General features: G+C 44.1%; 1 protein-coding gene across 1 annotated transcript in view; it reads right to left on the bottom strand.

Annotated features, from left to right (window-relative positions):
• Positions 1 to 135: 135 nt before the first annotated feature.
• Positions 136 to 27,990, bottom strand: part of LOC310786364 (E3 ubiquitin-protein ligase RNF19A-like) — an 82,612-nt gene continuing 54,757 nt past the window's right edge. Inside the window, exons 3-10 of the mRNA XM_083647566.1 lie at positions 18,625 to 18,833; positions 17,996 to 18,140; positions 13,125 to 13,287; positions 10,066 to 10,180; positions 9,305 to 9,466; positions 8,639 to 8,852; positions 8,344 to 8,487; positions 136 to 3,162 (exon numbers count right to left, since the gene is read on the bottom strand). Coding sequence (XP_083503692.1) covers positions 2,361 to 3,162; positions 8,344 to 8,487; positions 8,639 to 8,852; positions 9,305 to 9,466; positions 10,066 to 10,180; positions 13,125 to 13,287; positions 17,996 to 18,140; positions 18,625 to 18,833 — 1,954 coding nt within the window. The 3' untranslated portion in view covers positions 136 to 2,360. The remainder of the gene's footprint in view (positions 3,163 to 8,343; positions 8,488 to 8,638; positions 8,853 to 9,304; positions 9,467 to 10,065; positions 10,181 to 13,124; positions 13,288 to 17,995; positions 18,141 to 18,624; positions 18,834 to 27,990) is intronic.

Here is a 27,990-nt window from a genome sequence, read left to right as displayed (position 1 = left end):
TTTTAAAGAGTCACAAAGGGTTATTTATGAATAAAGTTGAAAAATACTCTATGAAAGCCTATTTCTCTATGCTACAAGTTAAAATTGTCAATATGTTATAGAAAATGACAGTTGAATAAAAACTGAACGGGCATTCTTTTATTTTTTTCCAATGCATAACCTGAAAGATTAATGACAACAAAAATTTAATGTATTTTTTTTATTTTTCAGATATGCATTTACACGCATATTGTAAAGCAAATTAGCAAACAAATATACAAATACCTTATGCCATTCTGCACAAATTACAAATTATATCTGGCACTAGTGTTCAAATTAGGATCAAGAATCAGGAGTTTTGGTGAAGAATAAGCAAAACAGAACCAGGAAGTAAGAACCAAACTATGTTTTTAATGTGTGGAGGGCTGAAGCATGTAGCCTTAACCACTAAACCAAACTGAGTGATCGCTCAGTAACAGACCTGGGTCAAAATACCACTCAAGATGCTTTTACCCACCTGGTAGAGGTTCAGCTGAGCCAACTGAATGGTCTCAGCGATGCTCTGGACAGGCTCGAGCAAAACACTCAAAAATAACAGAGTATTTGAAACAGAACTTGACTTCAGGTCTGCTCAGCAGCACCGATTGGCAACACAAACAGGAATCACAGGACAAATCAACAGGGCGGGGAACCCAGAACAAACAAACCTATGTATCCCCGTTAACTTTGTGCATTTGCAGTACATTAATGTAAGAAGAAATACGGTTAACAGTGCAGGTGCCTCGGGCCGTTCTGCGGCCTTGGTTATTTGCGTAGCATTTGTAAAGCATGTAAAAAACAGCACTGTACTGTATGTGTGTATATTCCTGGGTCTTGTCTTCATTCATCCCTATGGTGTCAAAAGGATGCACCATACTGTGTCTACAGGTGAAAAATAGACATCAAAGTTATAAGGAGTCAGATTTAACAAGAGCCTGAGTGCTGTCTTTGGTAGGCAATTGAAAAGTCTTCATTTACCATGTCTACCACAGTATGTACTGCATGTGAATGAATACCCTAATTCCCCTCTCTACATAGACATTGTGAAATCTATCCTAATTGTTTGAAGTCTTGAAGACACGGTGGAGAGAGACAGAGACAAACGGAAAGAAACAGCTTCTTGAAGGCACCATGAGTTAAAGATAGATATCAAAGTTCTCTCTTACTCAGTGAGGCGAGACTGTCGGCCTGAATAAATCACCTTTGAACAGGACGAAACATTTTCTTTATACAATTTCACAGAATTGACCAACCCATTGGTTAATATTAGCGCAATGACTGAGCATAATCTCAATGACTGAGCATCATCTGGACAGGGTAAACCGTGGCCTTCCAGAGACCTTACTCCAATCTCTACCAGAGAGCAGCGGTCAAACCAGACACTTCTGCTCCAAAACTCCCTCCCTCCCATATCCTCCCAAGCCGTCCACAGAACAAAACCAGGCCTGGGGTTTCCAAAGGCATCTTAGCACTAACAGGGAAAGCACATTGAGGGTTTTGTTTTTTTAGGAGATTTCTGGTGCGGGTCTGAACACAGTAGTTACTAAGTTACTGCTGCACCGCTGTTATACCAAAATGGGACTTGGTTTTGCTTCCACCTCAAGAAAATCTCAGTTGCGTTACACGTCAGGCCATAGAGGATTTTAGTGCTAAAATGCATTTAGGAAGTAGACCCCAAGCCTTATATTTCTACACTACAGGGTTCATTTCAAATGCAACATCCAAAAAAGAAAAAGAAAATTAAAGAAAAACAAATAAATACAGAAGAGAACAGAAGTGTTCCTCTCTCACTAATAATTCAATTTGGAAAAGAATGAAAAATGGTTAATCATATTGCCTGGTCCCTGTTCATTTTTGGAAAGGATTTGCTGCATGGTGTTGCATCCGCATTGAAGAGCCAAAATGAAAATACTGGCAAAACCGGCACAGTGGTTTTATTTTGTTAACCTACACAGATCAAAATGACAGCAACCAAATCAATGGTTTGCCTTACATCAGAAGTGGCAAGTGAGTGAACTATCACCAAGGTGTCTGGGACTGTGGGGATAGCAGTCTGAGGGTCACACAGGGAGAAACACCAGCATTCACAATCTTAACATTTCTCACGTCGCTGCTCTTTGAGAACCTATCATCACTTCCAACAAATCTCCTGACAGTCGGTGGACACAGAGATACATTTTGATTTCCTAAGGTTGCTTTTTTTAATGAAGGAAATTAATCCCAATACTACCATGACCCTTTAGAAGGGAATAACAGAAAATGCAGTTTAAACTTTGTAAGCTATGGTGGTTAGTTTAGTGGAGGAAAAAGAAACATGGCGTCTGTCTGCAGCACTTAAGGTATTAGATTTCAGTCTGTATACAGGAGTTCTGCTGCTGCTGGGTGGGCATTGGATGTTGTGGTTGGTGGGGATGCTGTTGGTTGTTGTTGGTTTCTTTTAGCAGCTCTCCGGTGTTGCTGTGAGAGTCCAGCTCGGCAGGGCACACCAGGTTGACGTTCTCCTCTGTGATGAAGCAGAGCGAGGAGAGCTCGGCGCCGTGGCCCAGGGAGGAGGTGGTGGAGGTGGGGGAGTGGGGGGCGATGGCAAGCCCTTGTCCCTGGGCGGAGGACGCCACGGGGCAGGTCTCCAGGCGGTCGTTCTCCACCTCTGGCAGGGGGCTGACGGTGGCGAAGCGCGTGTGGTAGTCGCCTCCGCTGGAGCCGTGGCTACAGGACGTCTTGGTGCTCTCCAGGTCGGAACAGCTGAACTCGGAGAAATGGCTGGAGTGGGAGTCGGCCACCGAGGGCAGGCTGCCGCTCAGCGAGGGAGAGTCGAACTCGGAGGAGTTGGTGCTGCGCTGCTCCAGCAGCTGAGCGTCCATGTCCTCCCGCGTCTCGTTGATCTTGGTGCCCCCGCTGCCTTTCTTGCGCAGCTTGCCTTTGCTCTTCTTGCCCCCCGAGCCGTTGGAGGAGGAGCAGGAGGGCTCCTTGGCCCACTTAGCAGAGGCTCCTTTGCCCTCAGAGGAGGTGCAGCCAGCAGAGGAGCAGGTCCAACCACAGCGGCCGACGTGGCCGCCGTCGTCCACACTGCTGCTGCCGCTGTGGTGCCGCAGCTTGCCTGGTTTGGATTCGATGTCCACCTGCACCTCCATACTGTTCCCATCTCTGGAATAGGGGAGGACGAGAAGTATGAGAGATTAAAAAAAAAAAAAGTCTCTGTGTGCATGATTAAGCAATAAGCCTCAAACGACCTTATTTCACAATTAATTTACAACAGCTCATAGGCGCTATAAGGTTCCACAACAGATGCAATAAAAATAATAAAAAGAGAATGCAAATTACGTATACAAAAAAAACTATGCTACCAAGTAAAACCGTTCTAAACGGTAGCTAAACAAAGTAATTTCAAATCAACATACAGTTGGGTCCATATATATTTGGACATTGGACACAATCTTCATCAGTTTGGCTCTGTACACCACCACAATGGATTTGAAATTAAACAATCAAGATGTGCTTTCATTGGAGAATTACATCTTTAATTTGAGGGTATTTACATCTAAATCAGGTGAACAGTGTAGAAATTACATTTCAAGTTAAGGGACCAAAATTACATTTTAAGGGACCAAAAGTAATTGGACAAACTAACAATCATCTAATCGTCCAATGAGTTCTGAAGCATTTGGTTGAATATGAGCATATAATATTGCCAGAAAGATGTCCGAATTCATCCTGCTGCTGTTGTCATCAATAAATGCAAGGGAATCAGTTCTATGAACAGCCATACATGCCTACGCGTGGACATGTAAGACTGTCAGTGCCCGCTGTCAATGGTACTGGTTCTGTTTTAAAGGTTTCACTTCAACACCAATTGGCTGGCTGGCCGGTCCCCGGCGAAATTCTGGGCTTCTGAGTCCAGCTAGGTCCCTGGAAGCTGTTTCTGGATGACATTTTGGTGATGATGACATCACCACTGCGTCGATGATCTCACAATGCTGCCTGTGACATCATGTGAGATGTGATGTTCTTGCCGATGTCAGTCAAGTATGACATCACCACAGATGCCATCACAATGGGAATGTCACCATCTCCGATGACATCACAATAGGATCTGTGACATCAGCAACAGTGTGCGAGCAAGGGCTATAAGTAGCACACGCTCCAGGACCAGTGTGTGTTGTTGGTCCATGGCTTCGATATTCAGGATTAAGGAAGAGGTCAACCAGGATGAATGGAACAGGAATCCAAGGTGGGCTCCAGCCCAAGACAACTTAGGAGGTGCTGGTCAACACCATGGATGTATTAAAAGAACTTTGCTGTTATTTGCTGTTATGTATATTTCTTGTCTTTAGGTGAGATTTCAAGATAAACCCGTAGTGGGTTTCTATCTTACCTGCACATGTTTTTTCTTATTTCTTAGTATACATTTTATTTTCTGTTTAACCTGTTTGCTTTTAAAATGTGCAAATAAACAAACAAACAAACTGGATAGGGGACGAGCCACGCCCACCCATGCATTCGGACGGAGGCTGCTCACTGGCGCATGAAGCCATCATGATGGGGGGGGGGTTCTTCCTGGTTCTTCCTGGTTTTACTTCCTGACCATGCGGACCAAGGCGAAGTGCACGTGTGCCATGATGTATTACATGACGTCTCCCACCTCTCCCACCCATGGATGTATTAAAAGAAGAAAATACACCCGTATACGGCTCTTAGTGGCTTCTGAAGAAAAAATGCCCCATAAAAAAATATTTGATAATTAACACATTCACTGCCAGACGTTTTTTTTTTACTGTAGTTAGCTTCTGCCAGAGGTTTTTTTTGAGGATTCTGGCTCATCTTTCAAGACCCGAGGATTCTTTTCTGCTAAGATTTTGTGAACACACAATATCTCAAAAGAACTAATAGAATGTGTGCTTTCTCTGTCTAAAAGAGTTAGTTTGTAGAGTTAGTAGTTATGTAAGCATTAGCAGTTGAATACAGCATGGTTTCAGCGTCAGAAAAAATATTCAGAGATAAACGGCTTTTTGTGAAATTCGATAGAACAGTCACTTTAACCATTCATTTTTGGCATCAGTAAGAGTCAGACATCTAAACAATAGTTTTGAACAGTAATTTCCTCCATAACAGCAGGAAACCCCCCTCTGCTTCCAACTCCTCCCTCCGTGTGTGTTCTCCTCCTGCCTCCCTGGCTCTCCAGCGGGCGTGTCACAACGAAGTTGCTGCTGCCTGGCTGCTGCCTGTTTGCGCGGCCGCTGTTTGAGGAAGTCTGGGTGGACTCGCTCGTTTCGTGGAGTTTTGGTTGAGAGCTTTGATGCGATTCTGGTCATATTTATGCTGCGTGTTTCAAAGTGTGCATCCAATCTATTCTTGGAACCCCCCACCGTTGCCACCGCTGTGCATCAGCGCGAAAGTGAAAGCGTTTTCGCCATCAATTTTATAGTATGAGAACGGCTTCCTCGCGCTTTTCCCTCCAGTTTTGGGTCGCCTCTTTCTACTGTGGAGAGACATGTCGCCACTCAGTGGGTCGGTAAAATAGATTATACACATTCAATACCTCCAATTCTGGTGTAGGAGACGTAAAAGGGTTAGATCAACGTCCCACCGTCAAAAAAAAAAAACGATTTTTTTGACGACTCAACTCGTCGTTGGCAGTGAACCGCTGGATTGTGTTTGACGACTCAACTCGTCGTTGGCAGTGAACGTGTTAAAAGAGTCGTTTTATACTTTGAGTGACACCCGGAAAAAATTCCCCTGGGTTTAACAGCTGCCGGGGTCCTCATGCAAGTGGATGGGAATTTTCCTTTCTGGGCTGCATGGCGTCACGTGACTTGCAATACAGAGCTTCGCCACCATGTTCAAATGGCTTCACAGCCCAGGGCTATTCCTGGGGGCTTTACCTCGTCAACACCCAGTTGGCCAGCGGGTTATGGGAGAGAGGGGCCTCCATCACACTCTTGCCAGTGTGCCTGCAATGTTGCGAGCTTCAAGAACTGAGCCAGGCTCAAACTTAAAGGAGAATTTCGTTTTTTTTCAACCTGGACCCTATTTCCCACACTGTATGTGTCTAATAAACTCATCGTGACATATTTTTTTCAAATTGGTCGAGTACTCACCGAGATAGCCTTGTTTACAGCTCGAGCAATGTGCCCAAACAACTATCAGTGTAACTACACAGGGCAATCCCGCACTGCATCGTCAATACACGTTCGCTAATAAAACTGCTTGGTTTGCCGCTGGGAGACTCAAACTGTCATTATAATGTCTGGCAACATGGAAACGACTCTATACATGAGTATTATTCTCCGGGGTTTACTGTGGGACAGAGAAAATGTGCGTATGAAGGGGAGAGAGAGTGAGAAAGGAGCACAGCACAGCGCTGTTGACGAGAGGTGAAATCCTTCGTGTTGACACAGTGCAAGCTTCCCTGCTCCTCTCTCTCTCTCTCTTTCCTCACCTGTTCACGCCCCTTTTCTCTGTCCGGAGAGGCGTTTCCATTTTGCCAGACACTATTGACAGTTTGAGCCTTCGTGCAGACGGCAAAACAAGCAGTTTTATTAGCGAACGTGTATTGACGATGCAGTGCGGGATTGCCCTGTGTAGTTACAGATAGTTGTTTGAGCACATTGCTCGAGCTGTAAACAAGGCTAGACACATACAGTGTGGAAAATAGGGTCCAGGTTGAAAAAAAACGAAATTCTCCTTTAAGGATAGAACAGACTCAGTGGTAGAGCTGTCGCCTGCCTCACAGCTAGAAGGTCCTGGGTTCGAGTCGTACTTGTGACGCCGTGAGCTCTGAAGGAGTGCGTGCCCGTCCGCATGTCCTCGAGTGCACACCGCCCGGGTGGGGTCGTCAAAAAGGGCCTTTCTGTGTGGAGTTTGCATGTTCTCCCCATGCCCCCTGGGGGTTTCCTTCATATAGGAACCCCTCACCAAAACATGCAATATCCTGGTCGCTGAAGTGGTGCCTCCTCTGGTCGTTCGGGGCGCCTGTTCAGAGGGAGGGGAACTCGCTGGAATAGCGTGATCCTCCCACGTGCTATGTCCTACCGGTGAAGCTTCCCCTGTCAGGTGAAAAGAAGCGGCTGGCTACTTCCCATGTCTCAGAGGAAGCATGGAGCCAGTTTCCGCTCTCCCCAGATCGAGAGAGGGTGGAGCAGCAACCAGGATAAATAAATTAAAAAATTAGCACTAATGGGGGATAAAAATGAGATTAAAAAAATCTGGGGGGGGGGGGGGTGAATGCGAACAAGAGTTAAACCCGTAACAAACTCTACAACAGGTTCCCTTGTATTTATTGATGATGCAACTGCTGACAACAGCAGCAGAATCAATTCAGAAGTGTTTCGGACAATATTATCTGCTCATATTCAGTCAAATGCTTCAGAACCCATTGGACGATTGCATAATTATGTTAGTTTCTCCAATTACTTTTGGTCCCTTAAAAAAGGGGGGGCACATGTAGAAACTATTGTAATTCCTACACTGTTCACCTGATTTGGATGTAAATACCCTCAAATTAAAGCTGAAAGTCTGCACTTAAAGCACATCTTGATTGTTTCATTTCAAATCCATTGTGGTGGTACAGAGCCAAAATGATGAAAATTGTGTCGATGTCCAAATATTTATGGCCTGACTGTATGTGCTGGTATGAGTGGTGATTTTCAGTTAACCCAATACTATTCAAATGGCTTTCCATGTAACCCATAATATTATTTTTTTCTTTGGATTCCAGCTAGATTCACAGAGAACTGCACAAACTAGGGATGTTCATTTTGAAAATTTTCCAAAATCGATAATCGGTGAGAATTAACGATCAATTATCGATTATCGATTTTATTAATACTTAGAAAATTTTCAATATTTTCAATTTTTTTTTTTTTTTTTTTTTTTTTTTTTTAACAAAATGAATGCCTATGGCAGAAAATACGAAAGACAACGTGTTCTCCTCAATGAACTCTTTATTTCAATGTGTCTCCTCTCCAACACTGCTGTCCCCGGCGCATGCCGGTGTGAATTTCTCATGTTTAAAACAGTTTTGTTGGCACAAAGGCCCGTGCCCAGCCAGAAAACTAGAGACTATATGAAGCTCCACCTCACGTTAGTCGGCTGTGCAATGGAGTGGGGCGAGGAGGAACGATTTCCACCCAAACCTAGTCCAAAAAAAAAAAAAAAAAAAAAAAAAAAATTTTTTTTTTAATAATTAAAAAATCGATCCAAATGCCACAGGATCGATTCCAATCCTTAACGATCGATTATCGATTTTCGATAATTGATGAACATCCCTAGCACAAACCCTGCTAATGAGCAGCTGGAAGTACCAGGATGAATGTGCATGAAGTTTACCTGTCGAGGGGCATGTAGGCGTTGAGAATGGATCCAGCCATTGCTTTGGTGCTAGCGTTGTCGCTGATTGTCCCCAGGCTGACAGTGCCAGACTCCCCACTCAGGCTGCAGCGCTCCTTCTGCACATCTGCCTGCACCTCCAGCCTGGCCACACACAGGAATGAGATTAAGCCATGCAAAAAGCAGGGAATATCAAGGGAAAAGTCTAGAAAACTGGAAACAAATGGGAATAGTAAATCCAAGAAGCATGGGGGGGGGAAATGCATTTAAATTCCTGTCTGTTGTGGCCCCGTACCTGTTTAGGTAGTTGACCATAGCGCTGCCAGACAGGCTGCCGGTGATACTGGCTCCAGCCAGGGCCATGGTGGAGGCTGTCTCGCTCAGGTTGTCTCTGATGGCCCCTAGACGGTCCATGTGGCTGCCGCTGGCACTCAGGCTGCCCGTCAGCCCCCCCACACTACCCTCACCAATACTGGGGTTGTTCCTGGTGTCTGCCACTGAAGTGGTGTCTATCGAAGAGACCATGAAAAAACATTTTAAATATCTCTCCTGCAGTAATGAAAAGCAGCACTGTCCAAAAAGAGTTTCTGATCAAACCTGAGCCAATCACCAGTATTAAAGAAGGGGAGTGAGAGAAGGGTGACCTTTACACTTCTATTATCCTTCTCCCTTCCATACATGGGCCCATAAATTACAAAGTTGTGGACTGGTAGGTAATATTCTCAAATCAGCACTGGTCTCTGGTCTCACACAAGGACCAGACAAAAAGACATATTTTAGGCACGATTGTGAGAGAACATTTGACATTCTACCATTAAACCCACAGCAGATTTCATTTGGGAGTCAGTGCTGTACCAGTCAGCAAAAAGCAAATAGTGTTTTTTGCTGACTTGGGCATAAACACAAGGTCATTTTTGGTGTGGGGAGAGAGGGGGGGGCTCTTATGACCACTGACGCTTACCAGTTGCAGCCGCCCCGCTGCCAACGTTCATGTCATTCTCGTCATCAAACTCGATGCGAACCCCTTTGCCATTCCCAGCGGAGACGCCACAGCCCCCACTACGGCACAGCGAGATGGGCACCACGCCGTACACATAAGCCAGCATGATGGGAACTCCAATGCCTGCAGGGTGAAAGAGTCAGAGAGACATACATATAGACAGGGGGAGAGGGAGAGATGGAGAGAGAAAGATAGACAGGGAGTGAGGGAGGGAGAGAGAAAGAAAGAGAGTGAGTGAGTGAGTGAGTGAGTGAGTGAGTGAGTGAGAGAGAGAGTGCACACAGACAGGTTACAGAAAAGCAGTGAAGAAGCCAGTAGAGGCCACTGTGCTGCCAAAAAAGGGGGGGTGGGATCTATTTGAAATCTCCGGCCTCCACTTCCACATCTTTATGTAACAAGTTCATGAGAAAACCATTTGACTTTGAAAACAGTTTTACATAATCTGGACTTTAAGATTAAACAAAATAAATCCCTGAAGCCAGCAAAGACAAACAAGGACAAATCAATAAAAGGCACAAAGTCGAGATATTTATGAGTTTTGTCCAAAGCTCAACCTTGTCAGGGGAGAAGCAAGAGAGTAGACAAGGCTGAGGAAGTTACCAAAAAAATAAAAATAGCAGCAAGAGAGGGGGAGAGAGAGATACAAACAGTATGAAAGTGAGAGGTGAGAGAAAGGGAGGACAGAGATAGTGGGAGATGTGGAGGTTGGAGAGAAGACTGACCGACAGTGACTGCTGCCACCACCGGAGAAACTATAACTGAGAGCGTCACTCCACCAGCGATCACCAGGTTCCTCTTGTGGTTGGAGATGTCTTTGCCTTCATAGCGGTTATGGATCTGACAGAGAAAAGATTGGGGGGGGGGGGGGGGGGGGGTCACAGGGTCAGACAGCAGAAACTTCAGTTGACTGCAAGTCCAGTGACGAGTTAGTACTAATTCAACAAAATAAATGATCTTCTAACCAGGGTGAGAAACTAACTCCACAGTCCAGTCAATCCCCCAAAAACATAACCAGACACTTTCACAATTTTACAAGCTGGCTACACTGTGAGAATAGAATACCTAAATAAACAGAATACCTCAATGATGGCTCGCTATCTGCCAAAGTGGCTAGTAAAGTTTACCAACCTACCAGCCACAGCAGAAAAGTTTACAAGCATTTACTGGCAGTCATTTTCCACGCTCCTAAACCAGCATGGATAAAAAAATGAGACAGAAAATAGTTTTGTCCATACATTGACTTGAGAAAGATGATTATTTACATTCTGACTTGTTATTATTATAACATTAATTCTGTTGTATTTGTCAGTAAACAGTGAAGACGGACAGAGAGGAGGTGGAAGAGAGATCATAGTGACGTGACTGGAAAAAAACTGGCTATGGCCTGTGTAGTGAGTCACCAGGATGGAGCTTTAACATCAAGACCTGAACAGCTACATTCATCTGGTCCATGTGGAGTGCAGGTGACTCCGATACATCATATTGATCTGGTCCATGTGGACTGCAGGTGAATCAGATACATCATATTGATCTGGTCCATGTGGACTGCAGGTGAATCAGATACATCATATTGATCTGGTCCATGTGGAGTGCAGGTGAATCAGATACATCATATTGATCTGGTCCATGTGGACTGCAGGTGAATCAGATACATCATATTGATCTGGTCCATGTGGACTGCAGGTGAATCAGATACATCATATTGATCTGGTCCATGTGGACTGCAGGTGAATCAGATACATCATATTGATCTGGTCCATGTGGACTGCAGGTGAATCAGATACATCATATTGATCTGGTCCATGTGGACTGCAGGTGAATCAGATACATCATATTGATCTGGTCCATGTGGACTGCAGGTGAATCAGATACATCATATTGATCTGGTCCATGTGGACTGCAGGTGAATCAGATACATCATATTGATCTGGTCCATGTGGAGTGCAGGTGAATCAGATACATCATATTGATCTGGTCCATGTGGACTGCAGGTGAATCAGATACATCATATTGATCTGGTCCATGTGGAGTGCAGGTGAATCAGATACATCATATTGATCTGGTCCATGTGGACTGCAGGTGACTCAGATACATCATATTGATCTGGTCCATGTGGAGTGCAGGTGACTCAGATACATCATATTGATCTGGTCCATGTGGACTGCAGGTGACTCAGATACATCATATTGATCTGGTCCATGTGGAGTGCAGGTGACTCAGATACGTCATACTGGCCACGTCAACACTACTGAAACTAGTCTGCTTTTGTCAGGGAACATTTGTTGGCTCTGGTAATGTCTTGGCAGGCTCTGATGGGGAATTCTAGAAACTTCCAAACACGTTCACTTAATTGTTGTACCGTCCAAGACTTATTAAACAGGTCGAGGTGATGATAAATGAGTGACATGTTTTAGCACATGTATGTACACACCCGCCCACCCGCACGCACGCACAGAGTTATTGAGAAATAGGTAATAACTAAGATAACTTTCAGAGCTTGAGAAAATGCATTGCAGTATGTACACTGGTGATTGCCGCATATTGCCAAACTTTATTCAGGCCATTCAGTGTTTACTTCCATGACTGAAAACGCTGATCATATAAACAGCTACGTAATATTGACCATGTTTAAAAGTGAAAAAGATATCTGCTTCCCAGAAACGCTCTTTGAGGGAACAGATTTCCAATGGAACAGAGTTATTCAAACAGTCGGTAAGAACAATTCACTTCTTTCAAATCACACGTCATGTGTGTTATTCAGTGTCTTTGTAAAAAGCCATACAGCACAACATAGGTAAGTTCTTGAATAACAACTGTGAACAGCGACAGATACAAACCTGTGTAAGTGAGTCAATGTTCTGCTTCAACCATAGTAGTGAAGACCATGAGTAGAGAAATGTGAATTTACCACATACCAATGTGACAGTACATAATGTAACTGGTCTGAACAGTAAAGCCCGAAACGCACAGGTAGCGAAACTTGATGCGCGTCATTGGACGCGCATCAATTTCTGTCCCTATAGCGCACTGCAAGCATCAGATCTGAAAGGTATATACCACAGAATGACAGAACCATCACTATTTTGGGGAAAAGGCCACTAATTTATATGTAGGCAGGCACAATGACAGATGAAAACTAAGTTGTTATACCGTAGTTTTGAGCCCCTGTCATTCAGAGGCTGTTAGATCTGATCATCCTACCTGTCTGCCGTGCAGAGGGGAAGAAAAAAAGGCAGCGCTGCGGGAGAAAATTATGCAATCATTCTGTCCAAACTTTCACCAATCTAATCTCATCATGACATCCAGGGATAGGCTATATTTTGCTAGCCGATGCGTTTAGAACATTATTCTCACTTTGATCAGACAGTCTTGCTATAGTGTAGCGTATTTACATGCTTGCTGTATTTAAACTGCCGTGAGATTTGTTTGAGGAGCATAGCGAGACAGACGGCGATGAAAGTGGGCAGAGAGGGAGGGGGGAAGGGGGGAGCTCAGAGCACATTGGTAGCTGCTGGAACCTCGTTTGACGCTCCAAAATCGAAACAGGTTCGGAGTATGGGCGACCAGGCAGTTTGACTCGCGTCAGAACGCTCTTGGTGCGTGTTTGGCCGTTTAAAACAATGGGTGGACTTGAAAACACGAGCGTCTGACGCTCCCTGTGCATTTGGGGCTTAACAGAGCATACCAATGTGACATAATGTAACTGGTCTGAACAGTAACAGAGCATACCAATGTGACATAATGTAACTGGGTCTGAACAGTAACAGAGCGTGAGCCTCACCTTCCTCCCCACGTACACAGGGATGCCGATAATCATGGCAGGGATGGCTATGCCTGCAATGAGGGCGATGCCGACGGGGGCGCCCACCAGTGTTCCCAGTTGCCACAGGATCTTCTTCTTCCTGCTCCATGGCTTCTTCCCCCAAAAGGTACAGCCTGAGGGACTGAGAGAGGGAGGAGAGGGGGAGGAGTGGTGGAAAGAGTTTGAGGAGATCTTTTTTCTTTTATCATGCATACTGGGCAGTAGTGATGCGCGGGTCACCCAGAACCCGCCGGGTCCCCTTGGGCTGGCCCACCCCGCAGGCGGGCTGGGTTGGCAAATTATGAAAATATCGCGGGTGCGGGCGGGGCAGGCTCAGAACGTGACAAAGCAACATTATTAAATAATTTAGAGCAGTGAAACACGCAGAGTAATTAACCGTGAACTCTCTCTGACACACGTAGGTCTACACACAATCAGACAGACTCTTGCTGCACTCTCTATACTATAGCCTACATGGAGTAAAGAAACGCTTCAATGAGATAGCCTATGTCCTCTCAAAACAAACATTTTGGAAGGATTATTAGCTGTAATTATTATTTGAAGTGTCCATCTAATGCCTAGTTCCTCATTGCGCGGCTCGCGAGACGATGTCGGCTCTCGAAGCTTTAGTTGGCGGCTCTAAGAAATTGCAAAAAAAAATAATAAAAAAAATCAATTTTATTTTATTTTTAGATTTTTCCCCCCCTGCTCTCCCCAAAATTTCAATAAACCTTTATGGCATATTATTACAATACAACAATACTGGTGTTGACAGTAATAGAAGGTGCCAAATCATTCAAAACAATACGCATTTTGCTTTTAGGAGTATTGTGCCAGCGTGCAGCGCTGTTGGTAAGAGGGCAGGATCTGAAGAGGGGCCCTCTCCATAAGACCTCTCACTCAGAATGTCAAAATATAAGCGATGTGATGTATAGTTTTTGAGATATTAACGTTTGTTTGGCACAACTCATACTATTAACTGCCACGGGGTTCCGCATTTCTGGGTGTCAAGGGACGTCACGCTGATTCGTCCTATAACAATAATGATAATAATAATAATAATGGGTTTTTTAACTTTTTCCAGCTCTGGTCTAGGGCTGACCCAAAAAAACAATCCTTTGAAGCTTCAATCGTTGCCATGGTAATCGATGCTCAAATCAGCAATTAACGCTTTGTTGTTATTGTTTTTTTCCCCTCCTCTCTCTCTTTCTCTCTCCATAATTATGCACAGCCAGATAACGTGAGGTGTAGCTTCGTGAGAGCTGGGAGGGGTCCTTCGGGCAGCACGCGCCGTGAGCACAAATAATGCACTTAACAGCCAGTAGCCACACAGATAGTGAGCTGTGGTCTGCGGAGCTGTTGTTGTAAACATGGAACTCGTACACTTCTTTCCAACCCAGTGTGAGTAACATTAAGTGTTCAAGTGAATTCAAGTTGTTTAATTTGTTTATAATGTTATAAATTAGCAGCACTCACAGATACTAACATGAACGTTGGCTCCGTCTATCACATGGATTTGTTATTACCGACTGGTAGTGAAAGTGAAGTTGCCTCCGTCTATCACATAACGTAACGTTATGTACATACAGTCAGCCGGAACGCACGTCATATTAGGATTAACAACACGTGGAACGTGTTTGTTAACGTTAGTCACTTATGTAAACTAGTCACCTAAGGGTGTATTCACACCTGTAGGTCGTTTGCTTTGTTCCGATTCAGGTACTTAATTGATACAATTGTTGCATTTGTGCCTTGGTTCGTTTGTGTTCACACAGCCACAAATGAAACGGTCCAAATAGTATTGTCAAACTTCCTGGATTGGCCAGCAGACACTCTGATAGGCTAATAGCCATTTGGGATGGAAAAAATAATTCCCAGAGATTTTCCTATTATGATTATAAGAATGCGTTTTGTTAGACCTACATTGTAGGCTATGTCGGGCGTGCGCCGTGCGAGGAGAGAGAGAGAGAGAAAGAGGGAGGGATCGGGAGAGAGAGAGGGAGAAAGTTCTTTATTTATTTATTAATGTATGGTATGTAGCCTATGTAAGCCTATGTATATATTTAGCCTATTTAAGCTATCGGGAATTTGGAGATAGAAGATCAAAGACCCTTGCAAATTCTGCTATTAGGCTACTATCACGGAGACGAGGATTAGCCGAGACATAGCTAGGCTATATGAACACCTGTCCTGTCAGGAATAAAATATTAATTAATAATTTAATAATAACGGACATTTCGAGGAAGACATACAATCAGTCTGATTGTCTGACATTGAACCAGACAATCTTATCACAAAGAAGGCTGGCTCTGATTACCACGACTTGTTTTTCATTTATTGAATGGAGACCAGAGAGAGAGAGAGAGAGAGGGAGGGAGGGAGCCAGCAGCACCCGCTGCGCAGCAGCACACCGCACACAATTTACAGGCAAAATCCATAGAGATTCAACACATTAACGTTTCCCATGGTCCGAGGTAAGTTGATTGAGTTCAAACTGCTGATGTGATGATCCCAAAATCCCCCAAAGTTTATCGATGCGTCACAAGTCGCCAAAACAGGATCTGAAAGATGTTGTTTTTAAACGATAAAAATGCTCGTTCTTCAGGCCATTACGCACAGCGCAGCTGACTACGGCAGCTGGTTTATCCAAAAATGCGCACCGTTTACTGCAGTTGTGGCGGATCGAGGTCGGATCACGTTCTCACCACAAACGAACCGCACCAGAGTTCGTTTAAAGCGGACCGAGACCACCCTTTCTTGGCGATCTGGGTCCGCTTGTTTTGTCCCGCATCCGAGTGCGATTGCTGTGTTCACATTCCCCCAAACGAACCGCACCAAGGGGGAAAATGCTCTCTGTTTCGGAACAATTGCTCCAAACGAGATAGGTGTGAATACACCTTTAGTTGACAGTCACCTTTTTCATCCTAAAATAGGAGGATTTCTGAGTGGTTTTATGTCTGGCCTGGTGTCAGCTCAGAGAGCAGATGGAAATCCGCTAACGTTATGCTGAGCTCACCTGAATAAATTCACATTTCGTGGGAAATAATATCCGCACGTCGGACTCAGAGCGTCAGAGCGTTTTGTGTGGAAGCCTGGAAGGAAGTTTACTATGGGCCGCGGAGCGGATGGTGATCCGTGAGTAGCCTACAACATGTCTGTCTGTTTGTTCCTCAGCAGGATTGGCACAGCCGAGGACGCGCACTACACTACCGGAGTTATTCTCTCTCTTTTTTCTTTTCCTCACCGAAGCATCGACGCTCTAAATATGGTATTCAAGACAGCCCTACTCTGGTCACAAAATTGAAAACCCAGAAATGAAAGAAAGAAAGAAAATATTTTAACCCTATCTATGGGGACCAAGGTTATTTGTAGAGCACTTGTAATTGAAATACCCAAGTATTTCAAAATATGTACCGTAAATTCCGGACTATAAGCCGCGGCTTTTTTCCCGTTTATTGGCCTTTTTTGCCCCCTGCGGCTTATATAACGGTGCGGCTTATCTATGGATTTTTCCAGCAAACGGCCACTCGGGAACCTCCAAAATCTATGGATGTTGGTATGAGGCAGAACGAGAGCAAGACAGACATTATGAGAGCGAGACCCTGATTGGATGATGTTGCAAAAAATGTGCCTCGCGACCTGATTGGAGCACTGTGCCACTACTCTCTCTCAGCCACTACGGTAAAACACCCTCCCTCCTCCCTCGCTCCGGGGGGAAAAAGGCAGCGATTGAGCCTGAAAGACAGTCTGAATGAAATTGAATGTAACATTCCCAATTCTATGTATTACATTCTAAAAAACTAACAGCAACATTTTGGAAGGCTAAGCCACACAACTAGCTCGTTGTAATCTAACATCATGCTTCAAAAGATGGAGAACTGGCTGTGTTACGACGATGGCGGCGATTGAGCCTGAAAGCCATGTCTGAGACAGTAGCGAGACAGGAACAACAACAGCAGCAGCAGCAAAGGATCATGCACAAACCCGAGACGAAAGGGACTGTCCGTCAGGGCGCGGACGACTGTGTCAGCAACTCCCTCCCGACTACCAGGAGAAAATTACAAACTTCGGCGAATTCACACAAAGAAAGATCAAGGAATATTCCATCGGACCGGAGCAGATCATAAATATGGATGAAGTGCCTTTGACGTTCGACCTGCCTCTCACTAGGACTGTTAACAAGAAAGGTGAATCGTCCATCACGTTGAGAACCACAGGTCACGAGAGAACGAATTTCACTTGTGTTCTTGGCTGCACAGCATCTGGAGTAAAGCTCCCGCCGATGGTGATTTTTAAGCATCTCACAATGTGTGATTTTGTCTGGGGATTAGTGACCTGACTTTTGTTTTGTTGAAATGTTAATAAATGGGAGCTTCCCCAAACAGCCATCTCTTTCCCGACAATCCCCTCTGTGCACGAAGCCTTACATATGGTAATTAAACATCAAAACACCCGCGGCTTATAGACCGGTGCGGCTTATATAAGAAAAAAATAGTCAACTCTGAAGGTGCGGCTTATACACCGGTGCGCCTTATAGTCCGGAATTTACGGTAGTCATGTTGTAATGCAATGTGTTGGAATGTAGTCTCATCTCTAAGAAACACCTATCTATCTATACCCAATTGCGTAAAGGTTGAATCACTATTGTACCAGCTACAGTGTATCAATTGGTGATAGAGAGTAGCAAATCATACCTATTTATTAATTATTATATTTATTATTTACAGATTTATTCATGAAAATGTTGTGGGTTATTTCTTTAAGCAAACTCAAAGTGGGCCTGTGCATGTGCGTGACTCCAAGCACTAGCAGAAACATCTAAATGTGTGTGTTGACCATGTCGTACTGACCTCAGGTAGTGCAGGTCGGAGATCTCCTTCATGCAGAGCCAACAGAACTCACAGCCGCAGACGGCGCAGGTCATGTGGTTACAGCTGCCATCGTTCATCTTGATGATGTAAGCGGCGCAGCGTGGACATGGCTTGATGTCGTCAGCTGAGAGGAGGAAGAACCAGAGAGGAATTTCATTTCAAGCAATATGTGGGCATTTGTCCATGGTGCCATCAACAGCAAAGCCAGGTCAGTCAGTCAGGTCACTGCACTATACTGTACCTACACTTCAAGGTGTGATAAAAACATTTTCTACCTTTTTTCTTTTTCTTCAATTGAGCAGTATCTTACTCGTAAAGGTAAGTAAAAGGCTATAATTGTAACTTTAACTGAATTCTCACACCTTAGCTGCAAACTTTTACACAATTCCCGCAATCCTCTAATCTTGTACGTGTACAGAAATAACCATGTACCAAGAATGCATGGAGGTACTGTGCATTGTCTGTACTTGGTGTGAGTGATTCGATTGACATTCACTGACAAAGACAAAGGAAGAACAGAGCAGAAGAAAAGAAGACGATGAAAAAAGTGAAGGAGCTGGGCCTGCAAGTGTGCCTGTGTGTTGCGTGTGTTGGTGGAGGCAGGCGACCTGCAGCTCCGCTCTCCTGGCTATAGCTGAGTGATGAGGAGCGGACGGTCCTCAGGCGCAGGCTCTGGGCTCTCTGCTGTCGCGCTGCGTCACAGGTCTGGTTGGGATGCCACAGCTGCTTGCAGTGGTAGCAGAACTCCGTACCGCAGCCCTCCCGGCCACACGTGATCTTAGGACAGCTGGCACATCCAAAGGCGATCACTGCGTACCTGTTCCAGGGCAAACAAAACAGACATTTAATATTCTAAGGCTGGCTTTACACGGGGAAACTTTCCCGCAACTTTAAGTTGGTTGAAACTGAGGTGAAACTAAGTTGCTAAATGATTTGCATGGTCTAAAGCCCTCTGCAACGCACTTGAAACTTGTCTGAATCTCAACTGCAACAGTTGCAAAACTCTGAGCTTTGTGAAATGAGTTTCATGCAACAGCCAATCAAAATGCTAATAAGTAGGCTATTAATGCACTGATGGCTCTCTTCCTATTCTCCGTTCTCCGGGACCATAATGAAAGAAAGTAGCCAGCGGCAGAAGAAAACCCGATACAACACGTCCAAATTTATATCATCTCCAGCTAGAAAATGATACAAAATAAGATAAGTTGCAAGTTACAATGACTGAATGAATGACACTCCCCACTTGATAGGGTAATCTACTGTATCAAGAGAGAGAGAAAAGGAAAAACAATATGACAGATGAAACATAACCAATCTAGCTAGCTTGTTTTAGTCAAACAAACTACCGTGTTGCACGAGAGTTGATTATGTTTGAATTGGTTTATGTAATGTCAAGTTGCATGAAAATTATGTTTCATGCGATTTGCAACCTGCAACTAGTTGCCTGAAAGTTTAACCGTGTAAAGCCTAGTTTACACTACAAGACTTTCTTCGTATTAAGCTGATAGCTGATAGATAGGCTTATACTGGGAACTAGCAAATCACTTATTACAGTTTTTACGTGAGTTTGGTGGGCGCACAGTCGGGTAGTGTATTTTGATCTGTGATTCCAGTCGTGTAATGTATTTCAGTGAGTTTTTCAGTCGTGATCAAAATCTTAATGAAAAAGTCGTGTAGTATAAACTCCCCAGTCTTTTCATAATCTGTTAAGATTTGCAAAGTTGTCTAGTGTATCTGCAGTTTAAAGCCAGCCTAAGGGTCGTCTGGTGACATCACAGATTGGGTTTTTGCCATTCTTGTGGATTGTGTCTGAACTTGTTCCAGTACACAAATCTGAAATACATGGTCCAAGGTCATATGGAATATATATATATTTAGAACACGGCTCTCTTGAATACTCGATTCTGATTGGTCAATCAACAATATTCACCGGTCATTATTTCTCGACAACCGACCACTGCTCTGCCACACCTGGATTAATCAGTTGATAAGAGCCTTTTGTCAGCAAGCCACTACTAATTAGGCCAACCAGTTGCAGCTGTGGTGTCTTGTGTGCCAATTACGAATGAAACCGCTTTGTCGTTGAAAACGCTATTAAAAAATCTATTTGAATAATTATTTTTGTCAGATTATTGAATGATTTAGTTGTAGGCCGTGTTCTAAGCGGGATAATGTATATTGAGGCGGTGATTACTGGGAAATAATGACCTTCAGGTGAACGATTAAGCCCTCCGCTGCGCGTCGGGCTCAATCCACCTGTCGGTCATTATTTCCCCCGTAATCACCGCCTCAATATACATTATCCCTTACATATATATATGACAGACAGTTACCCCGTGGGGGATTCTTCTATATATATATATATACACACACACACACACACACACACACACACACACACACACACACACACTTTCCAAATTTTTTTAATATCATGGAAAAGTTCATTTTTTTCCATAATTCCTTTCAAAAAGTGAAACTTTCATAGATTATAGATTCATTACACACAAAGTGAAATATTTCTAGCCTTTATTTGTTTCATTTTTCATAATTTTGGCCTACAGCTCCAGAAAACCCCCAAAACAGTATTTCAATAAATTAGAATAGTGTGAAGAAAATCAGCAGTTACTTCTGTTATGACTGACTCCAGCCTCAGTCCACTCCCTCTGAATCTCCGCCAAATTTGTGAATCGCCTTTGCTTGACAATCCGCTGAAGCCCACGGTCATCCATGGTATTTCCATGATATTCTAATTTTTTGGAAAGGATCTGTATATATTAGGAAGACTGCAGGTTACTGCAAGTTAAAAGTAAGATATTTGAATGCCAGTTCAAATAAAATTATAGAGGAATTTCACTCAAATCCAATAGCCCAACTGCACATTTTAAGGCCCCTAACATTTTAAGACCCAAATGCTTTATAAAACCTTGAATTTAGATAGTTCCATTTTTTAAAAGGCGAGATGTTTTAAGGACCTCAAACACCCTTCATAGATGATTTCTGGTTTTCAGTTAAGGAAAAATAAATAGCATGTCTGCTTCTTTATTGTGTCCAATTGGCTGAGTTCTCTGCTGAAGCAAACTAGAACTATGGAAAGTCAAAGTAGCGTTCAAAAATGTATGTGGTGCAAATGGAATTGGGCTGCTGCAAGCATACAGTACCTCTCAGCATTGTTTCTAGGTGGGAGAGGTGTGTTCATGGACACAAATCTCAGCAGTGAATGTTGAAGTGTTTTACAGACATTTTAAAGTAAATTAATAACAGACCTTCTTATACCTCTTGGGTTCTCTGACAAAATCTGTCTAAAGCTAATGATGTAAATCAGAGAACAAAGTGATGAAATGTGGGAGCAAATGGCAAAATAAGATGCAGAGCTTCAGCGTAGCACTGTGTGCTCATTTTCTACCACCTCAACTGATGCAGCTGGGTAAGATATCAGCACGGAGACACCCGTTTAATCCATTATTCGCTCACAATTTATATTAGGAAATGTCCAAAATGGCAAACTAGATGACCACTTTATCTGCCTCTGTCCATCAGCATTGTGATCCATCTATAGACTCTTCCTGACATGAGTAATGGTGCTGTGTGTCCATCCTCAATCACTCTACCTAGATCGTGTGTGTGTGTGTGTGTGTGTGTGTGTGTGTGTGTGTGATTATCTTCGGCACTCGGCCTGCGGCCTCGTGCCTACGACCGAATCACAGCAGTGCCGATATTAGACAACAGCAGCACGACCTCGAGTGTGATATTGCTTTTATACAACAGTTCTATTAAACAAAGCTGATTAATAAAATGACAAAAAGCTGAGAAAATATATGATTTCTCTATTTATTCCTCCGCCAACAAAAATAGTCCCCTCAGCTTTGTGCTTTGCCGAAAATGTAGCCAAATCAGCCTAATTAACTGCAGGCTGTCTACTTTACTACTGTCTCTACAGCTGTGAAGCGTTTTGTTGATTACAGCAGCTGTGAAGCGGAGTGATCTACACACAGTGAAGCGCCAGTGTGTTATCGTGAAATATCGGCACTGGTAAGATCCCTCTTGTCCAATCAAATTGCCCGGCCGGAACTACCTGTTGTATAAATATATTTATAAAACGGCTCTCTCAAATCAAGCAATCTGATTGGTTCACAGCCATTGTATAAATCCAATAACCCACTCCAATAACCCATGGCCATGGGTTATTGGTTGCCATGGCAACTCTCTTACTAAAAGCCTTTGGTTACCTCAAAAAAAACAAATGGCGGAGACAGCTGTCAGATCCTTGTGAATCGATCTTCGCTTATAACTTTACTAATACTTCGCAGAAAATTATGTTTTGTACAAGAATAGATGCGGGCTAATGTCTTTGCAAAAAAAGGCTGTTAACCCCGCATTTAACCCCGCATTTAACCCCGTAACGTTTGTTGGTGTCGGGCTTTGCAGAAAGCACTCAGCTTCTCAGCAAGCGCTGAGAATGCAGCGCTGCGCTCGAGCTGCCTGTCGGGCTTTCCAGAAAGCTCTCAGCTTCTCAGCAAGCGCCAGAATTGGCCAATGTCAACTTCAGTCTCCAGAACGATCCAATCAAATCACCCGCACGTCTATCTTCTTGCTAGAGGTCCCGCCTTACAGTAGTGTTTCAACTGACTCTATCAGAATACCATGCCAGTCGGACTTATAGTATTATTATTATATTTATATTATCATACTTGGAAACCGTTTTATAAAAGCAATATAGCACTCGAGCAGCGTGTGTTGTGGCATATATCCCGCTGATCAGTTGTTATCCCACTCGGCCTGCGGCCTCGTGGGATAACAACTGATCAGCGGGATATATTTGCCACAACACACTAGCTCTCATGCTATATTGCTTAAATATACTTGGCTTCGTGCATCAATATAATATTGCCACACAAGATATTGCAATACTATTAGGGCTGTGAATCTTCACTGGCCTCACGATTCGATTCCATTATGATTCAGAGGGCTACGATTCGATTCGATAACTATTATTGATGCATCTCGATGCATCTTAAATCGACGCATCACTTTTTTTCCCGAATACATGATTTTTTTTCTCACTTTCTTTTTTCTCACTGTGGCTACTTTTAAAATAAAAGTGCATTTAGAATTGCATTGTATTATGATCCATAATTAAAATAAACAACTGCATGTACTTCCATTATATTTTATTTGATTATATTAAAAAAAAAATAATAATAATAATGGATTTTTGACATTTGTGAATCGATGCAGAATCGTGCAGGTCCGCATCGCGATGCATCTTATAATCGATTATTTTTGACACCCCTAAATACTATGCTGTATGAATTTTTCCGCCACCCCTAGAAATCATCAAAGACCAAAAGACAATAGTGGCTGTTCTTAATAAATCACTCGTATTTTAATTAATCAGATAATTGCAAAAGTATCGAGTAGTTGAGAGTGTCTTCAATATGTAACTAAATGTCATTGGAACAGAGACAGGATCTCTGGTTACAGTTACGCCTTGTATGGAAACAAGACTCTCTAGCAGCAGAGGTTCTCAGCTGTGCTTGACCTTGTGCTTTTAAATGTCCATTTTACTCTCTTCTTTTCTTTTATTTTCCTGTCAACCATTTTATGTGAATCACTTTGAATTGCCTCTGTGTATGAAATGTGCTATACAAATAAACTTGACTTGACTTGACTTGTGTATTGACGTTGCAGATGAATCAAACAACTTGAAATCTGTCTACTGGTCTATGTCTGTGACCCTATAAGACAGTCCCATGATGACTCACTTTTGGCTCCCGACCCACCAGTTGAGTGACTCAACTGCTCCAGAGGGAATCTTAGGCCTGATAATGACTGGGTGATAAGTCCGCACACTCGTCATCTCTACATCTAAACTGGCACAAAAGTCCAATGGCCTAGTATTTCTTTCTGAGTGTGTGTGGTATAGTGGAGAGTCTGAGGGCCTCTGTTGTGTCTGACTGCTCCCAGTCCCTTCGTGACTGACCCATGGATTAGGTTTCTATCACAGAGCCAAGGAGGGCCTGGGAGACTTCCTCCAGTACGGATCACTTTACTCTGCTGAGGCCTGTGTCTGGGATGCACGCAGACAGACAGTGAGCAAACACAGAGACATGTCAGTCTTATTTAAATCATGCTGGGGAAACCACCACGCTAAACACTACGCAGACTTAGAGGCTGAGCAGAAGCATGGTGTTAGTGCTGCGGTATGGATTAAACACTATGCAGACTTAGAGGCTGAGTAGAAGCATGGTTTTAGTGCTGCAGTATGGATGCCTATTATGAAGTGAACCGCGGTGACTGCTGTGAAAAATGCCGCCTGACAGAACCTAACTCGCTCACACGCCCACAAAACGGACAAATTGTCAGCCTTGTTGTACAAGCAGCCACCACAACAAATCACTTTACAAGGCTAAAAATCCCCTAAAAGAACTTCTCACCAATCCTGCTAAAACACCAGATCAGCAGTTACTGTACAACCAACCACCTGCTGTGAAAAAGTACTTTATACTTCATAAAATCCCACAAAAGCACCAGATCATCAACTGTAATTGCAATTTCAGTGTCATCAAACTAAGCATGGTTTCCATCTCTGTTAATTCACACAGAACTTTTAAATTCCAACCAGACAAATCCAGAATCCTCTCGCGGTGCCGAGTCAGACACACCAGTCTCCAAAGCACCACAGCCACTTTCCTTGTTTTTGTTGTTGTCATTGTTTTGCCTGATTTCCCCCCGTTTTCTTCCCAATTGTAGTTCACCAATTCCCCCTGCCAAGCTGTCCCGGTCGCTGCTCCACCTCCTCTGCTGATCTGGGGAGAGTTGTAGACCAGCACGTTTCCTCTGATACATGTGAAGTCACCAGGCGCTTCTTTTCACCTGACAGTGAGGAGTTTCACTGGCAGGACGTAACACATGGGAGGATCATGCTATTCCCGCCAGTTCCCCCATCCTGACCGACCAGAGAGGAGGCGCTAGTGCAGCGACCAGGACACATACCCTTAATCCGGCTCCCACAGGCAGACACGGCCAACTGCAGTATTCTAATCAGTCATCTGAGATAGTACTGAGAGGTGATTTTGGGAAAAGGAAATAAGTATTCTGTATTCACAGATAAGGTGAATGAGTATAGTGAGCACTATACACATTTCACTGACCTGTATATGGCCTCATGGATAGCAAATATGTCAACGAATGCTGACATTTAGGATTTTTTTTATGTCCTATTTAAACTGGCGCTGGATACTGATGGCTGGATGGATGGGTGTGCCCAGGCCCACAACCTCTCCTACCGAGGAGAGGATCAGCTGTCGATGTGGGCTGGACTGGAGCGATGTGACATGGACTGGAGCGATGTGACTTGGACTGGAGCGATGTGACTTGGACTGGAGCGATGTGACTTGGACTGGAGCGATGTGACTTGGACTGGAGCGATGTGAGCTGGACTGGAGCAATGTGAGCTGGACTGGAGCGATGTGACTTGGACTGGAGTGATGTGACTTGGACTGGAGCCATGTGACTTGGACTGGAGCCATGTGACTTGGACTGGAGTGATGTGACCTGGACTGGAGCCATGTGACTTGGACTGGAGCCATGTGACTTGGACTGGAGCCATGTGACTTGGACTGGAGCCATGTAACTTGGACTGGAGCCATGTGACTTGGACTGGAGCCATGTGACTTGGACTGGAGCCATGTGAGCTGGAGTGGAGCGATGTGAGCTGGACTGGAGCGATGTGACCTGGACTGGAGCGATGTGACTTGGACTGGCGTGATGTGACCTGGACTGGAGCGATGTGACTTGGACTGGAGCGATGTGACTTGGACTGGAGTGATGTGACTTGGACTGGAGCGATGTGAGCTGGACTGGAGCGATGTGAGCTGGACTGGAGCGATGTGAGCTGGACTGGAGGGATGTGAGCTGGACTGGAGTGATGTGACTTGGACTGGAGCGATGTGAGCTGGACTGGAGGGATGTGAGCTGGACTGGAGTGATGTGACTTGGACTGGAGCGATGTGAGCTGGACTGGAGCGATGTGACCTGGACTGGAGCGATGTGACTTGGACTGGAGCGATGTGACTTGGACTGGAGCGATGTGACTTGGACTGGCGGATGTGACCTGGACTGGAGCGATGTGACTTGGACTGGAGCGATGTGACTTGGACTGGAGTGATGTGACTTGGACTGGAGCGATGTGAGCTGGACTGGAGCGATGTGAGCTGGACTGGAGCGATGTGAGCTGGACTGGAGCGATGTGAGCTGGACTGGAGGGATGTGAGCTGGACTGGAGCGATGTGACTTGGACTGGAGTGATGTGACTTGGACTGGAGTGATGTGACTTGGACTGGAGCGATGTGAGCTGGACTGGAGGGATGTGAGCTGGACTGGAGTGATGTGACTTGGACTGGAGCAATGTGAGCTGGACTGGAGCGACGTGAGCTGGACTGGAGCCATGTGAGCTGGACTGGAGTGATGTGAGCTGGACTGGAGCGATGTGACCTGGACTGGAGCCATGTGAGCTGGACTGGAGTGATGTGACCTGGACTGGAGCGATGTGAGTTGGACTGGAGTGATGTGACTTGGACTGGAGTGATGTGACTTGGACTGGAGCGATGTGAGCTGGACTGGAGCGATGTGAGCTGGACTGGATCCACCAAGCAACTCAAAACGAGAGTGAATACCAACAGAAGAATAATGCAGGAGATTTTGGCACATTTGTTGGGGCGCTACCCACACGTTTAGCTGTGTTGCTCATTCCATGAATGCACAATCCTTACAAGTTGTACCTCGTTGTAAAGGTGACTAATCAGGCTTTTCAACGATATAAAATACAATACCAATTGGTATTATTAAAGGGGAGAAATAATCGACCGAAATAACTTTTCCGAACTTTTTTTGAGGAGTTTATATATTTTTTTTAAGCAGCTATAGCAGTCTATTATAGAACAGTTTCCATTTGACATATAGGCCTACATTTCATGCATCAAATTGAAAGTGCAGCACATTTTCTTTATATATTTTATATTGTGTAGGCTAAAGGAAACCGCCAACATGATTATTTGTGTGTGAGATAATTGGAGCACAAGACTGTGTTGAACTAGTCTCGACGCCGGACCCATGAGAGTTCTTACGCTGAGCTTCAGTCCTCTCCAATCAATAACGACTTTGCAATCAGACAACACGGGAGGCGCAACCCATTTGCTCTCTCATCGGTGCTACGACCTGTCACTCATTCAATTTCAACCCGCCTTCAAAACCAGCAGTGGCTGTTAACTGGCACAGACTCACTTATGTAGTATGCGGAGTGCAGCGATTCTACGTAATATTTGAGTCTGGGGAGAGACTAGTGTTGAACTAAATGGCTAGAAGAATGTTCTTTATAGTTCAGTCCAGTTCTCTCAGTTCAGTTTATAAAGGAACAAAAATATTCCACTTCGGGATTTCCATGTTACCAGTTCAATGCAGTTCAGTTCACTCAACAAAAATACTACATTCCGGGATTTCCCTGTTACACAAGAAAAATAACTTCGACCAAAGGAAACTATTTTAGAGATTTATAAGCTAAAGCGGCTTAAAGGAGGACTTACCCCCTAGATATGTATTAGAACAGTGATTTGAAAATACCTATGGAAAAAACCAAGAAATGACATATGCTCTTGTCTATACTGGACTCTTTGGCTGTGTTCAAGTCAAGATTCTTTTTCGGAAATCGACGCCATTACAGTTTGCCTACTGCCTCAAAAATAATTTATTTGAGAGGGGCAATATCTTTATAAATATCAACAACTAGCCAACGCTGTTGGTCTGTATGGAAACAGAAAATCTGAAAATGGTTGAAAGTTATATCAATTTGGTAATTCAGTGGCGAACTAGAAATTTAATTATTTTTCTGCATGTATCTCTATGGCAGGTGTCAAAACTACGTTACGAGAGCAAAGTGACATGGGCTCATTACAGCATCACCGCACAATAGGAGA

Source organism: Poromitra crassiceps (assembly GCF_964638095.1).
Source record: "Poromitra crassiceps genome assembly, chromosome: 1".
Taxonomy (NCBI): Eukaryota; Metazoa; Chordata; class Actinopteri; order Beryciformes; family Melamphaidae; genus Poromitra; species Poromitra crassiceps.
This window is presented reverse-complemented; position numbering and strand designations above follow the sequence as displayed.